The following is a 19,535-nucleotide window of genomic DNA, read 5'->3' as shown; positions in this document are numbered from 1 at the left end:
AGAGGGGCATTAAATTCCACCCAAGATGACCGAACACACACACACACAGGCGGAAATATTTACTGCACAGATTCTATTTATTGGGAAGTTAAAATCGGTGACAGTCATTACCAGTCTGATACTGTTAGCTGATCAACAGTTTTCATTCATAATTTTAATTAAACGCAGCACTGGTGTTGAGCAGACCACCCATTTGAACTGAAATTCATGATTGCAGTCAAGTAATTGGTCACTTCAACCCTTGTGTAGCCTCTTGCAATGGGAAAGACTGAGCAAAACTTTGCACTGCTACAAAAAACTTCAAAAGATACAACAGAATCCTACAGGGCAAAACAGAAACAAAAAATGCAGCAGTACAAAGGATAGAGTGCGGACAATGGTGGCAGAGAGAATGGTGACAAATTAACATGTTCTCACTATGCAGGCACAACACATTTCCATCTATTTAACAGCCAGATTGTGAGGCTGTTGCAGTTGTTTTTGAAGCTGCTCCTTGTTGAACTGTACAGGAGTACACCTTCCCACTGCTCCAATCTCTGCCAGGGACTGCCAGGTAGCTGCTGAGACTGAAGCTGTTGTCCGGGTTCCGCGATGCCACGCTGGTTTGGACATCACTGCTCGTCGGGCTCCCATCGACTGTCCAGCTGACCGCAGCAAAGCCCATGGACAGTTTGCTGACCAGGCAAACTAACGTGCCGGCTCCTTTAGTGGATATCTCATCGGCTGAAGGTCCGAGCAGTTTTACTGAAGGGTCAGGGAGTTGCCGAGCTGCAATCAGAACCAGAGAAGACATATTTGTATAAAACGTCAGAGAAACATTGGCATCATTTCCAAGTTTAAAAGAAACTGCAGTGAAAGGTTATAGCTTCCTGTAATGGGTCCTGAAATTCATCAAGTGAGAAGATTTTATTTTGATTGTCAAAGCTTTGAGAACAGGAAGTACTAAGTTTGATGTAAAATTTATTGTTTTGGGATCCTCCTGGTGACTCTGGATTGAAATGAAAATCGCCACAGCCCCTGAGGACCATAGTCTGCTTTCACCTGTTGAGAGCTGACTGGTGGTGATTTAACCTGTGGGCCACCACACCTCAGGCGAGGGGCAAGGTTGAGAAGGTGAGCCTTCACGAATAACCTCAGCCATTATGAGAATTGAACCCACTCTGCTGGCACCGCACAACATCATGAATCAGTCATACAACCAACTGCGTTAAACTACCCTATGGTTTAGAACATCACTCACTATGGGTTTTTCTCCTCCAGCTCCCAGGTTCTATCCCCAGTCTGTGTTGAGTTGGATGATATCAGGTGAATCACCAGAAATGCTTCATTTGACCCCCGTGCCCCTGTTTGGGAAGAGAAGAGATTCCAGATTCCAGTGCTCACCAAAACCCAAGTGATCACTGCCTCTGAAAATCTACAGGGATTTATTCTGACACTGTGCCATTAATGGACGTGTGAGACACAAACTGTCAGTGTAGGGTGGCACCAGACCCAGGGAATAGACCCACACTCTCCTCCCAGCTGCACCTCTTTCATTTCCCCTTTACAAGCCAGCCATCATTAATACCCCTCCATTAATGGCCACCCACTGCCACAGGAAGGGTAGAAGAAGCATCTCAAACTCTTGACAACATATGAGGTCACCAGGTGTGTGGTCTAGAGGTCCATAGACAGTAAGTGTCAAGGCTCCAACTGAAACAAGCCTGAGGGAATGAGGGAGACAATATCCAAATATGTGACTGGAAATAGAAAGTTGCAAAGTGGTTAAAAATTCCACACGTGCTGATTGAACAATCAGAAAATGTTTACAGCAGAGGCGGAAGCTATTCGGTTTGCCGTGTCCATATAAGGACAATTCAGCTAGTCCCAGTGTCCCAGCTTCCACCCAACCCCCCATCACCCTGCAAGGGTTTTCCATTTGGATAATTATCCAATTCCACGTTAAAGCCACTATTCAATCTCAGACTGCATTCCAGATCATCAACACTTGCCGTCTGTAAAATAAAGATTTTCCTCATGTGGCCTTTGGTTCATTTGTAATTCAGTTTATATCAGTGTATTCTTATTCTGAACCCATCAGCCAATGGGAACACTTTTTACTCTATCCAGACCCCTCATGGATTTTAGCACCTCCATCAAATCTCCTCAAGGAGATCACCTCCACCTATCCATGAAACTGAAATCTCTCTTCCCTGGAACTGTTTTCATAAATGTTTTAAAAGCAGGTGGCTCTGTGGCACAGTGATTTGCACTGCTGTCTCAGTGCCAGGGACCTGGGTTCTGCCTGTGTGGAGTTTGTTCATTCTCCAATGTCTGTGTGGGTTTCCTCCGGGTGCTCCGGTTTCCTCACACACTCCAAAGATGTACAGGCTAGGTGGATTAGCCATGCTAAATTGCTGCTTAGCGTCCAGAGATGTGCAGGTTAGGTTACAGGGATAGAATGGAGGAGTGGGCCTAGGTAGAGTGCTCTTTCAGAGGGTCAGCGCAGACTTGATGGGTTGAATGGCCTCCTCCTGCACTGTAGGAATTCTATGATTTCATAAACATTTCTAATGCCATCACATCCTTCCCAAAGAGTGTTACCCAGAATTGGACACAATGTTCAAGTTGTGGCCAAACCAGTGTTTTATAAAAGACCATCAGAATTTCCTTTCCTTTGTTCTCTATGCCAATATTTCTAAAGCCCAGGATCCCATGTACCTGTATAACCACTTCTTCAATCTGCCCTGACAACATCAATGACTTGTGTAAATATAAACCCATACAGGTGGATGCAATAGGTCCCATGACATTATTATCCCAGTGTCCTGGTCAATATTCTTTCAATTAATTCCATTAAAAATAATAATTGATGATTGGTCACATTGTGTGCAGCATCTTGCTCTGTGTTTATTGCCTGTTCTGTTTTGCTGCACAGACAATAATCACCCTTTCAAAGGGTAAGAGAAAGAGAAATATTTCAGGACATGAAAGGCATTATACAATTAAATATCTTTCCTTCGATTTAAACTGCACCATCTAATGATCAAAATTCTACCTGCATCAACTGTATTTTTAAAATATAACAACCAATTTCAGATGATTTTAGAAATGAATTTGCAAAATCAGAGCACTATGATCAGAAACAAAACTAATGTAGAAAACAAATATTAATAAACAGTTAGGATCAAACGCAACACAAGCTCAGGATGCAGAACTAATCATTATACCGGTGTTTCTAGTTAACAGAACTGGAGCTGGAGACTAAAGATTTAATTATTAAAATTGACATTTAACAAGCTAACAAATAACTGATTTTAAATAATTAACTAATTTCTAATTTTCAAAATCCACGCAGCAAGTTTATTCAAGAGGGATAATCCAGCCACTTACCTGCAACAAAGAGTTTGGTCCCTTGGCCAAACACCCACACAGTGTGATGGTCTAGGGTTCAGTCCATACAGTTACCCGGATCCTGGAATCAGACTGAAAACACGCTCAGATTCTCCAGTCCAGCATTATTCAGACTTCCTGTATTCCCAGAGTTCCTGTTGGTGAGGAATAATAAGGAATAAACTCACAGCAACATTCACACACTGACAGTAAAATATCATCAACACTCAATACCGGGCAGTGAGATTCAGAATTTTATCAAAAATTGAATGATAGTAATTATAAAATATTGTATTAAGGACAACATTCAAGTGATTTTATGTAATGTAAAATATTAGAATGTGTTACCAAACACAAAAGTTATTAATTTTATTATATTTGCTGATTTCAGTTATTGTTTTACCTTCTGTCACTGTGACACATAAGCACTGCTCGAGGAAACCCACTTTTCACAGTAATAGACGGCAGCATCATTCACCTCCACGTTCTTTATGATTAACTGGTAAATGTTGTGGCCGCTGTTGGCCTTCGATGTGAAACGGTCGCTACTAAACCCGGAACCATAGCTAGGGGCACTGCTAGAATGATGATAGGAGAGGACCCATTGAGGAGCTGATCCTGGTGTCTGCTTGTACCAATTAACATACTGGTTATCACCCGCTCCAATGTTACAGTCCAGTGTGGCCGTGTTTCCCGGTGTCACAGTCAGGTCTGGAGGCTGAGTCAGAGTCTGAGACTGTCCATCTGTAAAAGAGCAGAAATTAAACATTATAAATTGACTGTTTAAAAGTGATTCCAAGACCTCCACCTGCTGCTGCGGGAGGAGCAGAGTTCAGTGTTTGTACTTACAGCCCAGCCACAGCGCCAGAGAGCAGAAAAAACACAACATCCGCATCATTTCTGCCCGTGAGCTGACTGCCTCCTTCAGCGAGTGTATCTGTGCCAGACTGTGGCAGCAGCTGCCCATTGAACCCAGTTATAGAGCCATTCAGACCAGGAAGGAACCCCATGCAAATTAGAGAATTCACACTCACCAATCAGAGGAAGGACATGACCCCCGCCAATCAGCGATACAAACACAAATTGAGACAGGAACGTCGCTAATTTACATTTCAAAGCCAAGAAACTGAATCCTCTGACATTTCCCACTTTCCGCTCTTTCAGATGCTTGTTTATTCTGTTCGGCATTGAGTTTAAATTAAAACAAGAACTCTGCTATACCACATTCTGGGGCATCTCTCTTGTGTTGAGGTTCTTTCAATAGTGCTCACATCTTTTAAATTGGATTTCTATAACACTTCTACATCACACGTTGGTATGGCTGACGTTACAGGCAGCTTCTTACCAGCGAAACAATCTGAAACATTCTCTACATGACTAACTCTTCATCATCTCATACTTACTGTGTGACCCCTGCACTGACACAAGGGTGAATGAACCCTTCAATTAATGTTCAGATAATCTGGGCATGTGGATATTGACACTGCTTCAGCAGTGAATGAACATGCTCAACAGGAAAGGGGCTGGAGTAGAATTAGTTACCAGTGTGCTGACTTACCTGTCACCTGACTATCATATTCTAGCCTGCTATCAGTCACCAATAGACTGTCAAATTATAATATCTTCAGGAGTTCCAAGAAGGTTAAACCACAAAAGTTTATTTAGGCAAACAAAAGTAAAGACCGCAATATGGCATACAGTACATCAGTCCCAGTCAGGGCCACCGATCATGCCGGTCCCAATGCAGGCCGGTTTTAAAATACTTGTTTCACGAGTCCCAGCTGGTAGGCCTCCACCCCTCAGCAGGGGAGGTTGTATTCCACGAGCCCTATGAGGAGATCAGTTGGGTCATCCCTGTAGGTCTCGTGAAGGCTTTATTTTGAGAGTTGAATATATTTTGTTTATTAAACGGTCAGCAATAACTTTATGGAAAAGAAGAAAAACAAACTACTTAACAGTGACATTAATCTGTAAATAGGCAACAGTGCACTGAAGTTACCAGCATGCAGATCAACCCGCCGCTCTCTCCTCTCCCAGCAGCTGACTTACATCAGTGGAAAGTCGCCTCTCATGCGGGTTATGACACAATATATTCTACTAACTGTTAAATACATTATATTAGTGACTTCTGGTGACAGGTTGTGCTGAGTAGTCGCACATCAGGTGGTTCTCTTCCTGCGAACACGAAAATAGACTCTTTTACTCAAAAGAGCCCAATAATAGAGGGGAAAAAGTGTCCCTGCTGATGCACGATCAATTACGACGAGACAAGAGGAGAGAGTAATCAAGGCTTTATTACGCAGAGATGTGTGGCCTCCCGCAGCTGCTACCGAAATGGCTGCCGTTCGGAGAGCACACACATTTATACTCCGCCTACTGGGCGGAGCCAGCAGGCAGGGATCTACGCCCGTACCTGTAGTACAGGGGCCTTACCGTAATACCCCTCGTATGCGGTATATACAATACAACAGTGGTGACTACCACATTCACCCCCTGTTAAAAAAGAGTCCAGCGGGGGTGGTGGAAAACTATTTACATTCAGGTGTTTAACATTTTAAGGAAAAGTTTACAAATTCAGACGATCGGGCGCCTTGATCCGTTGTTGCGAGCGCCCCTGGTGTGATCCGTCGTTGTGAGCGCCGTTGTGAGCGCCGCAGTTCTGGTGGCGGTTTCGGCGTCGGTGACTCCGGGAGCATGTCGACCTCATCTTCATCCCCGGGTGGGACCAAGGGGAGGACGCATCGTCCTGGAGCGGGAGCTGTGGTGGGGTGCGCTGGGGGGAGGGAGGGTGGCACCGGGGCAGAGGGGGGGGGACTGTGGGGACCCAGCTGGTGCCAGGTCCCTGAGGGAGGTAATGCCTCCAATGCCGCACAGCTTCAATGATAGCTTGGGCCTCCTTTTCGATGGAGGAGTGCTGAATTTTGGAGGCATGGCGGGTACGGGAAAAGAATGCCATGGGCCTGCCTGCATGGTTGAGGGTGGCGGCTAGAGCGACGTCTGATGCATCGCTCTCGACTTGGAAGGGGAGCGCGCGTCGACCGCGTGCATCGCGACCGTGGCGATGTCAGTCTTGATACGGTCGAAGGCCTGGTGAGCCTCGGCCATCAGGGGGAAAACGGTGGAGTGAATGAGTGAGCGGGCCTTGTCCGCATAGTTAGGGACCCACTCGGCGCAGTACGAGAAGAAGCCCAGGCATCGTTTGAGGGCCTTGGGGCAGTGGGGGAGGGGGAGTTTCATGAGGGGGCGCATGCGATCGGGGTCGGGCCCTAGCACTCCATTCTGGACCACATAGCCGAGGATGGCTAATCGGTTCGTGCTGAACACGCACTTCTCCTTGTTGTGGGTTAGGTTGAGGAGTTTAGCGGTGTGGAGGAATTTGGAAAGGTTAGTGTCGTGGTCCTGCTGGTTGTGACCACAGATGGTGACGTTATCCAGGTACAGGAAGGTGGCCCGCAGTCCGTACCGGTCAACCATTCGGTCCATCTCCCGTTGGAAGACAGAGACCCCGTTAGGACACCAAAGTGAACCCTAAGGAAGTGGTAAAGGCGGTCGTCCGCTTCAAACGTGGTGTACGGGCGGTCCGCCTTACGAATGGGGAGCTGGTGGTAGGCAGATTTCAGATCCACTGTTGAGAAGACCCGGTACTGTGCAATCTGATTGACCATATCAGATATGCGTGGGAGGGGGTACACGTTGAGCTGCGTTTACCGATTGATGGTCTGACTGTAGTCAACGACCGTCCTGTTTTTCTCTCCAGTTTTCACAACTACCCACGGGCCGCACGTGTTGTGAGGCGAGCAAGGTGGCGGCGCCCATGGGCCGCACGTGGTCTGAGGCGAGGAAGATGGCGGTGCCCATGGGTCGCACGTGGAGGTGCAAGGACAATAGCGGCGATCGAGCGGGCCTGGCACATAGCAGCGAAATGTCCTTTATTCCCGCAGGCCTTGCAGAGTGCGCTCCGCGCCGGGCAGCTCTGCCGGGGGTGTTTTATCTGTCCGCATAAGTAGCACTTGGGTCCCCCGGGGTTGGTTGACTGCTGTGCGGCGCAGGCCCGGGGTTGGCTGGGGGCGGTCGTGATGGGGTTCACAATGGGGTGTTTGCTGGTGGGGTCCACGATGCCCAGGAGGGGTGGGCCGTGCGGTCAGGGGCTTACGCCTGTACATTGCGTGAGGGCACTGTGAGCGAGATCGCTAGTTTCTTGGTCGGTGCGAGGTCGAGGGTAGCCCCTTCTAAGAGGCGCTGGCGGATGTAGGCCGACCCTATGCCCGTAACGAACGCGTCTCTAACTAGCAGGTCAGAATGTTCAACGGCCGAAACGGCCTGGCAATCACAGTCTCTCACTAGGGCGAGCAGGGCACGCCAGAAATCTTCCACAGACTCACCGGGGAGTTGATGCTGTGCGGACAGGAGGTGCCTGGCGTAGATTTTGCTGGTCTGCTGAGTGTAGTTCTCCTTCAGTAGCGCCATGGCCTCAGCGTAGGTCGGTGCATCCCGGATGAGGGGAAAGATATCGGAGCTCAGCCGTGTGTCAAGAATCTGGAGCTTCTGTGCCTCTGAGGGTGGTTCTGTCGCAGATCCAATGTATGCTTCAAAGCAAGCTAGCCAGTGGTTGAAGGCCGACTTGGCATTGTCCGCTTGAGGGTGCAGCTGCAGGCGATCCAGCTTGATGCGGAGATCCATTGTAGTAAAATCTCTGCGTAATAAATTGATGCACTATCAATTACGACCAGACGAGAGTAGAGAGTAATCGAGGCTTTATTACACAGAGATGTGTAGCCTCCCGTAGCTGCTGCCGAAATGGCTGCAGCTCGGTGAGCACGCACATTTATACTCCGCCTACTGGGCAGAGCCAGCAGGCAGGGATCTACCCCCAAACCTGTAGTACAGGGGCCTTACTGTAATACCCTCGTATGCAGTATACACAATACAACAGTAAAATTTGGTATGCTGTTCCACGGCCAAACTCTGGGTCACATGCCAGGGTAGTGAGCACTTCTTTGCGGCTCCTGCCAACATGGACAAATTTATCCTCGAGAACGGGCTGGAAAAATAGCAGCAGAAACAGCGGTGAGAAGAGCACCCAGAGAGACTTCATTGATTTACTTAACCAACTCGAAGGACACTTTATGCGGGACTACCATGCCTCATTTTGAGGAAAGGAGTTACAGCATTGGAAGGAAAGGATGAGGGCAGCAGAGCGCAGGAAAGGGTGAAGGGAATGGCAGGAAGGGAGAACAGATAGTGGGCGTAGGGTAGGTATATAGCCGACCCCGGGAAGGGGGGGCCACCACATTAGCGGGAAAGCTAGCACCAGGAAGCACAAGAGAGAGAGGGGCCGTCGTGCGTTTCCTGAAAAGGAGAGAACGGCTGGCAACGGCGGGGTGGGGTGGGGGGGTGGGGGGTAGCTAGCACTAACAGGGGGACAACTAGTGAAAGAAACGGGGGGAGGGGAACACGGGGGGAGAAACAGCAACAGGAAAGGGGGGGAAGAGGACGGGGGGGGTGTAGGGAGAAGGAGCCATAGGGAGAACATAGGAACAAGGGTGGTAAGGCCATTAGGCTAGCTACAACAGGCCACACGTGACGACTTGGAACACAAAGGCACCGCAAGCAACCACTTTGGAGGGTCCCTGAACAAAGGGAAACTCCAGGGTGCAGGTATCACCCACATGGTGTACACACAGTACGCAGCCATGTTGGGTGGCCCCTGGACAAAGGGAAATCCCGGAGTGCAGGGGTGCATCCATCAGGTAAGAATGGTTGATCCCGCAGGAGCAGGCCATAGAAACCCCCCATCGGTATAGTCACCTGGAACATCAGGGGACTTAACGGGCCAGTGAAAAGATTCAGAGTCTTCGCCCATCTGAAAAGTATGAAAGCTGATGTAGTCTTCCCCCAAGAGATGGACCTGAGGGAAAAGGAGCAACTGCGGGTAAGGAAGGGCTGGGTGGGACAGACCTACCATTCCTGGTATGAAACGAGAGCCAGGGGGATAGCCATACTGTTAAAGAAGTGCAGTACGAAGTCTTACAACACCAGGTTAAAGTCCAACAGGTTTGTTTCGATGTCACTAGCTTTCGGAGCGCTGCTCCTTCCTCAGGTGCCGAGGCATTCACCTGAGGAAGGAGCAGCGCTCCGAAAGCTAGTGACATCGAAACAAACCTGTTGGACTTTAACCTGGTGTTGTAAGACTTCGTACTGTGCTCACCCCAGTCCAACGCCGGCATCTCCACATCATGGTTAAAGAAGTGGACAAGGTTCACTGCCACGAGGATGTTTACGGACCTAGGGGTCGGTACGTCATGGTCAGCGGTGTCCTGGATGGGGCACCGGTAGTCCTGGTGAACGTGTGCGCTCCCAACTGGGACGACACGGAGTTTATAAAAAAGACCATGGCGGAATTCTCCGACATCGACACCACCGTCTTTAACTGTGTACAGGACACACGGACAGTTAGGTCGAACCCCAAAATGGGAAAGACCTCCAACAGGGCGAAAGAACTCAGCATATTCATGGAGCAGACGGGGGCAGTGGACCCTTCTCCCAGGTACACAAAGGGTGGGTTTCTCCGTTCCTGCGGCTACGTGCTGACGCCAGTGTGGGACGCATGGTGCTTCATGGCAAGAAAATCGGCACCGACCCCTCACAGATTCCAGTACTGGTTAGGGGCTAGCACCGGCACCGAGTGAAACTCCCGCGGATTGCGCCGAATATGGGGTTCCAGGACGCGCGTGCGCACGGCTGACGACCTGCACCAGTCGTGCCGTACAATGTGGCGGCGGCCATGCACGAAACCTAACCCACCAACCAAGGTCTCACCCCCTACTTTCTGGGGGGCACTGAAGGCTGTGATCAGCTGTGAAATTATTGCTTACAAAGCACATTGGGATAGGGAAGAGAGGGTGGCTGTGGTAAACCACTGTTACACCTGCCATCTTCGTCCCGGACCACGCGCGGCCAGTGTGCGCCGCCATCTTCACCTCCCGGGGCCGCGAGCTCATCCCCCCTCAGTTCACGTGCGGCCCATGGGTGCCGCCATCTTGTCCAGCCCCCACAACGTGCGGCCCATGAAGACCACTAGCTGTAAGTATTTCCAGCTGCACAGAAGCACTAGACAGGGATGCCCTCTGACCCCACTGCTGTTTGCCCTAGCGATCGAACCACTAGCGATCGTGCTCAGGGGAGCAAAGAATTGGAAGGGGATCCGGAGAGGAGACAGAGAGCACAGAGTCTCACTCGACGCGGATGACCTGATCCTCTACATCTTGGACCCGCAAAGCAACATGGAGGGGTTGATGGCGCTCTTGAAAGAGTTTGGAACCTTCTCCGACTACAAACTCAACCTGAGCAAAAATGAGGGCCGGGATTCTCCCTTTTGGGGACCAAGTCCCCACGCCTGCCGGAAAAAGGGCGAGAATCACTCTGGACTTTTTCCTCGAAAGTCCAGGGTGATTCTCCGTTTTCCAGGGGGCTAGCAGAGCCCGGGCATGCGTCCCGCAGCTCTGGCTGCCGGCGGGACCCTTCTGTCCTGGCCGCGCATGCGCACGGTGGCCGCAAGCAGGTCCGCGCATGCTCGCAGCGGCCCACCTGGGCGCGGGCGCCGCCGACATGGTGGAGCCACACAGCGGGCCCGCGTGGAGTAAGTTAGGTCCTCCCAGATCGCAATGGCCCGTCGATCGGTTGCACCTGATCGTGGGCCTGGCCACCGCTGAGGCCCCCCCCCCCGAGTCAGTTTCCCCCGCCCCCCCACCAGGACCGCCTTCGCGGCCGTGGGCCCCAGCTCCCGCCGGGTGGTAACAGATGTAAACAACGCCAGTGGGAGTTCGGCCGGTCGCCCGCAGAGAATCGCCGCGGGGGCCTATTTTGGCGGCCCTGGACCAACGACGCGTCGACCACGCGGGCGCGATTGGCACCGATTCTCCGGTCACCAGAGAATCGGCGGCCCAGCGTTGGAGCAGTGTGGCGGGAATTTCTAGCGCCCCCGGCGATTCTCCAACCCGGCGCGGGCTCGGAGAATCCCTGCTGAGATCTTCCCGATTAACCCTCAAGGGGGATGGGCAGAGCTGGAGAGGCTGCCATTTCAACAGGCCCGACACAAATTCCACTACGTGGGGATCCAAATCGCCTATGACTGGACATGGAACCACAAATTAAACCTGACCAGCCCGGTGGAGGAAGTAAAAAGGATCTGCAGAGGTGGGAGACACATCCACTCTCCCTGACAGGTAGAATGCAGACCATCAAGATGAACGTACTGCCCAGGTTCCTCTTTCTGTTCAGATTCATACCGATCTGCATCCCCAAGGCCTTTTTCAACTCAGTGGAAAAATTGATCATGGCGTTTGTATAAGGGGGGGGGGGGGGGGTAATCCTCGGATCCCAAAAAAGTCCTGCAGAGAATGAGAAACATGAGGGCTTAGCCCCCCCCAAACCTGCAATATTCCCACTGGGCAGCAACAGCGGAAAGCGGAAAGGGGTGGAAAAAGGAGCCAGATGCTGAATGGGTGAGAATGGAGGAGGGCTCCTACACGGGGACCTCCCTCCGGCCCTGGCCAGGAAGGCCTGGGGTTTGAAATAGGATGGGGACTCTGGAGCAAAGCACTGTACAGGGTCAACTCAACGTCCACATGCACAAGGCTAAGCCTAAAGTGGTACACAGAGCCCACTTAACCAGAACCTGAATGAGCAGGTTCTTCCTGGAGGTGGAGGACAAATACGAATGGTGCCAAGGAGACCCGGCCAGCCATGCCCACATGTTCTGGTCTTGCTCCAGACTAGTCGGATACTAGATAGCTTCTTTGAGGCGATGTACAAGGTGGTAGGGGTGAGGGAGGAACCATGCCCAAGAGTGGCAGTCTTCGGGGTATCAGAACAGCCACTCTATTCACGGGGAGGAGGGCCGACGCCCTTGCCTTTGCCTTCCTGATCGCCCGCCGAAGAATCCTGCTTGAGTGGCGATCAGCGGCACCACCCAAAGCTGCAGATTGGCTGTCCGACCTGTCGGGATTTCTCCAGATGGAAAAAATTAAATTCACCATCCGGGGGTCGGAAGTGGGCTGCCACAAAACATGGGAGCCATCAAGACCTGTTTGCAACCAATTAGCCAGAGGGAGGGAGGGGGAAGCCACGGTAAAACAACCCACACAAACGAGAAGGGGGGGGGAGGGGAGGAGGAGGAGTGGGAGGGAATAAAGAGTCATGGAGCCAAATCAGGCCCAACACATAACAAAATACATACGTCATGCCACCCCAACAGGAACAGGATAAAGACCAGACGACGGAAGACGGCACACCAGACGACTAGAAGAGAAGGGGGGTCAGGAAGAAAGGGAGGAGAGGTCTCCAACTAAAACTAAACGCCTACTGGGAAACGAAAAACAAGAAATGAAACCGATGTAAACAATGGAAGACAACCAATGTGGATTTTTTCAGTGTCTGTTCACGCTCATCTTTGCTCTGTATAATATGAAAAACTCTTCATTAAAAAATACATTCTATTATCTGAGTCTGTTTTTTCATTGAATCAGAGCACTCAGAGTGAAACTTACTGGCCCTAAGAAGGTGGAACTCACTAACATAGGGAGCAGGTGAAGCAAATAGTATAGGAACATTCAAGGGGAAGTTAGGCAGGCATTTGAGAGTGGGAAGGGAATGGGTGGTTATGATGGGAGATTTAGATGAGGAAATGTGGGAGGAGACTTCAATGGACCATAAATACCAGCACAGACTGGTTGGGCTGAATGGCCTGTTTCTCTGCCATGCTGGGGACATGGCCTGGATTCAAGGTGTGTATTTGTGGCTGTTTTCAATCCATACCCGATATTGAATTGTTCTGGGACATGTTGGCTCTTGTTAGATGAAGTAAATGAAGTGAAGAATCAAACATAGTCATATCGAGTTCCACATTCATATTGCTGCGCTCAGCATATCATTGAAATTCAACTCTGAGAGAGTGTGGCCGGGATTCTCCACTAACCGGCGGGGCGGGCCGTACCGGCGGCAAGGAGTGGCGTGAACCAATCCGGCGTCGGAGCACCTGGAAGGTGCGGAATCCTCCGCACCTTCAGGGGCTAGGCCGGAACTGGAGGGGTTGGCGCCGCGCCAACCGTCGCCCAAGGTCCTCCGCCGGCCGGCGCGAGTCGCCGCATGTGCAGGAGCGCCAGTGTGTTCTGGCGCATGCGCAGAACCGCTAGCGTATTTCCTGCGCATGCACAGGGGGTTTCTTCTCCGCGCCGGCCATGGCGGAGCTTTACAGTGGCCGGCGTGGAGGGAAAGAGTGCCCCCATGGTACAGGCCCGCGCACAGATCGGTGGGCCCCGATCGCGGGCCAGGCCACCGTGGGGGTCCCCCCGGGGCCGGATCCCCCCCGCGCCACCCCAAGGACTCCGCAGACCACCTGCATAGCCAGGTCCCGCCAGTACGGACCTGGTGTAATATACACCGGCGGGACTGCCCGAAAACGGGCGGCCGCTCGGCCCATCGCCGGGGGGGAGGGGGGGGGGGGGGGGGCGCTGCTAACGGCCCCCGACCGGCGCGATTCCAGCCCCGCAAAAAAAAACGGCGCCAAAGAATTCTGCAGCCGGCGGTGGGGCGGGATTCACGCCGCGCCCCCCCCGGCGATTCTCCGACCCGGTGGGGGGGGTCGGAGAATCCCGCCCTGTGAATCTACATGCATGTAACCTGTGTAAGTATGTAATTACAACTCACTTAAATATTGAAGGGAATTGGGCTGAAACAAAACTTCATTAAGATGGCAGCTTCACCCAGTCAGATTAAATATGACTTTATGCAGCTCAAACCAGCTTCCCCCAATGGGTGAAACTAGCAAACACCTGGTGTTCCAGCAGGAACTGTGCAATGTTATTTTAAGGAGAGGGACTGTCCAGAAGAGTCAAACCCTCCAGATCGGTTTCTGATACCAGCATTACACAAATATCTTGGTTTCTGCATCTGTCAGACACTAATTGTTTAAAGGGATATCGTCTCCGGTACAGTGGTTTGCGCGGCTTTTCACGTCGGCGTCAGAACTTGGCACGGGATAGGAGAATAGCACGGGATAGGAGAATCCCAGCCAGTGAATCTCTTTTGTGTGGGCCACAAATTTGAATTGTATTTTGAAGCCAGCAGGGAGATGGTTTAAGGGATTGCCCTGTCCACTCTGAGCATTGGCTTTCTAACTTTGAGAAAGCAATCCATTTATTTTTTAAGTTTCTTGATTTCTACCTGGCAACTTCATCCACTGAACACCCTGTGTGTGGTAAACCACTGTTGCACCTATATGAGGTGATGTCCTGTAGGACCTGTACTACAGGTATGGCGTTAGTCCCTGCCTGCTGGCTCCGCCCAGTAGGTGGGGTATATATATGTGTGTCTTCCGTGCAGCAGCCATTTCGCCAGCTGCTGTGGGAGGACACACATTTTAGCGCAATATAGCCTCAGTTGTATTCAACTCTCGTCTTTGTCCAATTGATCATGCATCACTGTATTCAGTTTAACTGGGCTGCTATTGAAATTCAATTCGCCTGTCATTATACTGTCTACGTTTTATTTCCTTTCCATCAAAGGTATGGCAGGAAAATTCATCAAGGTGTACAATGATCTTCACTTCAATGTCATCCATTTTATATCTTCACCCAAAGGTAAAAAGACTCAAATGCATGATTTTATTCTTTCTTTGGTTCGATTTTTGTTCCTTTTTTTTTTGGTAGCTGCCACTTAGGATCTAAGGGCTGGATTCTCCATTTCCGAAAGTGTTGACCCCAGCGCAGGATTTGTGGCGTTCCACGACAGCAAAACTGGCGCTGCACCTGGACCGATTCAGCTACTGTTCGCTAGCACTGACTCCATGTGGAACACAACCGATGCCAATGAGAAACTGTGTGGGATTTGCTGGTTTCACGATTGACACTCAGAAGGCTGACAAGCTGCTGCCGCATATATACACTCCAGTCTCCACACACACCAGTCAACAAAATGGCAGCAAGACCCTCGGCACCACGCTTCACTGGCACAAGACCCTCCTGGACGCGGTGGAGGAGAGGCAGGTTACCCTGTACCCTGGCCCAGGAAGGCGGATTCCAGGCGTCGCCATTCGCCATGCCTGGGTGCATATGGCAGAGGCGGTCAGCGACACCAATAACACTATGTGGACCGGCCAGCAGTGCCGGAAAAACTGCACGACCTCCTCAGGGCGGCCAGGGTGAGGAGGCAGTGCCCCTGGCACTAACCCCATTCCAAACACCCAGAAACCTCCCCCCTCCCCCCACAGCCCAGAGGGTGGTCAAACACCCACCCTGCACCACATGTGGGTACCCATACTGGCTGCCATGGCCGGGTGCCCGGGCCACTGAGCCACCAGCTACCCACCACATGGGCTGCATTCGTTGGTCGGACTGTCGAACAGTGTCATTTTCCGTTTGCCGCACTCCCCCACCACCTCCAGGAGAAGGTCGCCCATAACCGCTGTGAGTGGGAGAAAACGGAGGTGGACTGCCGGACCTGTGGCCCCTCACTGTGGCAGAGCAGAGGGCCCTGGACGTGGTCGGCGACCGAGAGGAAAGGGAGGTTGGCGGGGTAGGAGTCGGCTGTGGGCAAGCAAGTGAGTTCCGGTTCCCCGTGACACGTGTGTCAACCACCCCCCCCCAACCCCACCCTCACTCCCACACCACCCTCACTCCCACCCTCACCCTCACCACCCCCGCACCCCTACCCTCACCCCTACCCTCACCCTACACCACCCTCACCCTCACCACCCCTGCACCACCATACAACCCTCACCCTCACCAACCCTACCCCCCTACCTCACCCCCACACCACCCTCACTCCCACCCTCACCCTCACCACCACCCTCACTCCCACCCTTACCCCCACACCACCCTCACCCCCACACCACTCTCACTCCCACCCTCACCCCCACACCACCCTCACCCCCACACCACTCTCACTCCCACCCTCACCGCCACACCACCCTCACCCTCACCACCCCCGTACCCCTACCCTCACCCTACACCACCCTCACCCTCACCACCCCCGCACTACCATACAACCCTCACCCTCACCAACCCCACACCCCTACTTCACCCCCACACCATCCTCACTCCCACCCTCACCCTCACCGCCCCCGCACCCCTCCCCTCACCCCTACCCTCACCACCTCCGCACTACCATACAACCCTCACCAAACCCACACCACCCTCACTCCCACCCTCACCCCTACACCACCCTCATTCCCACCCTCACCCCTACACCACCCTCATTCCCACCCTCACCCTCACCGCCCCCGCACCCCTCCCCTCACCCCTACCCTCACCACCTCCGCACTACCATACAACCCTCACCAAACCCACACCACCCTCACTCCCACCCTCACCCCTACACCACCCTCATTCCCACCCTCACCCCCACACCACCCTTACTCCCTCCCTCACCCTCACCCTCACCACCCCCGCACCACTACCCTCACTCCCACCCTCACCCTCACGTTCACCACCCCACACCCCTCCCTCACCCCTACCCTCACCCTACACCACCTCACCCTCACCAACCCCGCACCACCATACAACCCTCACCCTCATCAACCCCACACCACCCTCACTCCCACCCTCACCTTCATCACCACCCTCACCCCCACCCTCACCCTCACTCCCACCCTCACCCCCACACCACCCTCACTCCCACCCTCACCCTCACCACCACCCTCACCCCCACACCACCCTCACTCCCACCGTAACCCTCACCACCCCCACAGCCCTACCCTCACCTACACCACCCTCACCACCCCCGCACCACAATACAACCCACACCCTCACCAACCCCGCACCCCTACCTCACCCCCACACTCACCCTCACCCCCAGACCCCCCTCACCCTCACCCCCACAGCCTTACCCTCACCCCTACCCTCACCTACACCACCCTCACCACCCCCGCACCACCATACAACCCACACCCTCACCAACCCCGCACCCCTACCTCACCCCAACACCACCCTCACCCCCACCCTCCTCTTCCCCCACCCTCACCAACCCTGCTCCACCACATTACCCTGACCCCCACCCTCACCCCTACACCGACCCTCACCCCCACACCACCCTCACTCCCACCCTCCCCCTCCCCCACCCTCACCAACCCTGCATCACCACATTACCCTGACACCCACCCTCACCACCCCTGCACCCCAATCCTCACCCCTATCCTCACCCTACACCACACTCACCCTCAACACCCCCGCACCATCATACAACCCTCACCCCACCCTCACCCGACACCACCCTGACCCTCACCAATCCCGCACCCTTACACTGACCTTCCCCCCAGCCCGCGGTCTAATCATGCATCTTGTCTTGTGTCTTGCAGGACCTGCTGGTGATGGGGTGGGTCCATCTGGTGTCCCTGCCCCCAGCCAGTGCGACAGCCAGGGCCCCCCCATGAGCCGAGCACTGACGACGAAAGCAGCACGGATACCAGCCCTTGATCCGAGACTCAGGCCACCCCGGAGCTCGAGTCTGAGGATGACACTTATTTCCTGTCACAGCTGTCTCCAACACCCTCCATCCCAGAGACACTCACCTCGGTTGGACATTTTAGTGAAGAGGCTCCTGGGACACTATCTGGTGCGCACCCCACAGCTAATCTGGTACATCCGGTGAAGGTACAAACACCTGAGGGAGTGGACAGTCAGAGGGCAGACTGACCCCAGTGATGCGACCATCAATTCGCACATAGACACGTGGAGAAGTAAACCGTGGTTTTAATCAGCTTAGAACTGTGCCTGCCTGCAACCGATACAATACTGAAGGCGGCCCCGCAGGTCAGCTGCTCTTATACTTCCTCTAAAGGGGTGGAGCCTTGGGCGGAGACCGTACATGCCCTAACATATCTCCCTGTGGGTGAAGCCACACAATGGCCCATAGGTGAAGCCCACGGGGTTAATAACATAAAACAGCACACTGGTGAATTATCAGTAATTATACATTCACCACACCCAGGAACTAGCTGCCATCCAAACGGGTTTCGGACTTAAGGAATGGACGGTCCCATCGATTGTGGGGATGCAGTCGCAGAGCCAGGGACTACATGAGGGGTTACCAGCGAGCATCCAGCACTACAGGTGCAGGAGCAGGAGGAGGTGCTGACCATGCGTGCCACCCAGGCAAGCACCGTACGGGTGGTGTCCACGGTGGAGGTATTGAGGGCAAAGGTTACAGCTACGGATCAGCATGTCCAAGTCCTGGGGCATTCAGCGCAGGCGCCATGTCCCAGAGCCGAGGCCCAGGAGAGATTTGCTACCTCGCAGGCGCCATGTCCCAGAGCCGAGGCCCAGGAGAGATTTGCTGCCTCGCAGGCGCCATGTCCCAGAGCCATCTGGAAATTGCAGTGGTGCTCCTGAGCGTGGCCCAGTCACAGCAGGCCGCCTGCACTCCTGACCCCGCCTGGGGATCAACCTAGACATAGCATTCGGGCCCGTAAGGCCAGAAGGTTAGACACCAGTTAGGTTGGCAGGGCACAGTTTAGTTATCGGGGCTAGGGTACAAATCTGTACATCCATTGTCACATTAAACGCCCGATCACACTGTTACAACCTTCCTCGGTGCTCTGTCAGATGGGTGTGAAGGGTGTGCTGGTCTGGGTTGACCAGGGAGGATGTGCCGGGGGGGGGGGGGGGGGGGGGGGGGGGTGAAATGGGGCAGCTGTTGTGGGTGGCCTGGGCTTCATACCCTCCCCCTCACCGACCGTCCCCACCAATGCCACCCCAAGGATTCAATGGCACCATGTGATGGAATGGCTAGCTCCCATGCAGGGATCACCCAGGTGGACGGTGGAAAGTGCTACCATGGTCACGAGTCAGGCGTTGTCAAACGATACAGAGCAGCAGTGTTCATCGCAGAGCGAATGGTCATCATCCTCCATCTCATGGACCAGACCTGCTGTTACTACCAAACCAGAGCCCCCACCCTGTAGTGCTGCAGGTATGTATGATGGAGGGTGTGCAGGTGGGCGGGGGGGGGAGAGGGGCGGGAGGTTGGGATGTGGTGTCTGTGCCCCTGGCCTGTGGCGGTGACCCTGGAGGCGATCAGAGCACCCCGTGCACATTGGCCCTAGTGCATATGTCGTGCGGCCTCCCATGCCTGCCTGGGCCCCATGCCTATCTCATCCTTGCCGTCCC

General features: G+C 53.2%; 1 protein-coding gene across 1 annotated transcript; it reads right to left on the bottom strand.

Annotated features, from left to right (window-relative positions):
• Positions 1-58: 58 nt before the first annotated feature.
• Positions 59-4,326, bottom strand: LOC140395227 (immunoglobulin lambda-1 light chain-like). The gene is made up of 4 exons (XM_072482772.1): positions 4,222-4,326; positions 3,802-4,116; positions 3,373-3,423; positions 59-768 (listed from the first exon to the last, which is right to left on the bottom strand). Exons 1-4 carry the CDS (start codon positions 4,268-4,270, stop codon positions 446-448), a joined length of 738 nt encoding a protein of 245 aa, XP_072338873.1. The 5' UTR covers positions 4,271-4,326; the 3' UTR covers positions 59-445.
• Between the last annotated feature and the right edge of the window lie 15,209 nt (positions 4,327-19,535).

Source organism: Scyliorhinus torazame, chromosome 18, assembly GCF_047496885.1.
Source record: "Scyliorhinus torazame isolate Kashiwa2021f chromosome 18, sScyTor2.1, whole genome shotgun sequence".
NCBI classification, from domain to species: domain Eukaryota; kingdom Metazoa; phylum Chordata; class Chondrichthyes; order Carcharhiniformes; family Scyliorhinidae; genus Scyliorhinus; species Scyliorhinus torazame.
The sequence above is the reverse complement of the archived record's forward strand: the minus strand, read 5'-3'. Positions and strand labels throughout refer to the sequence as shown.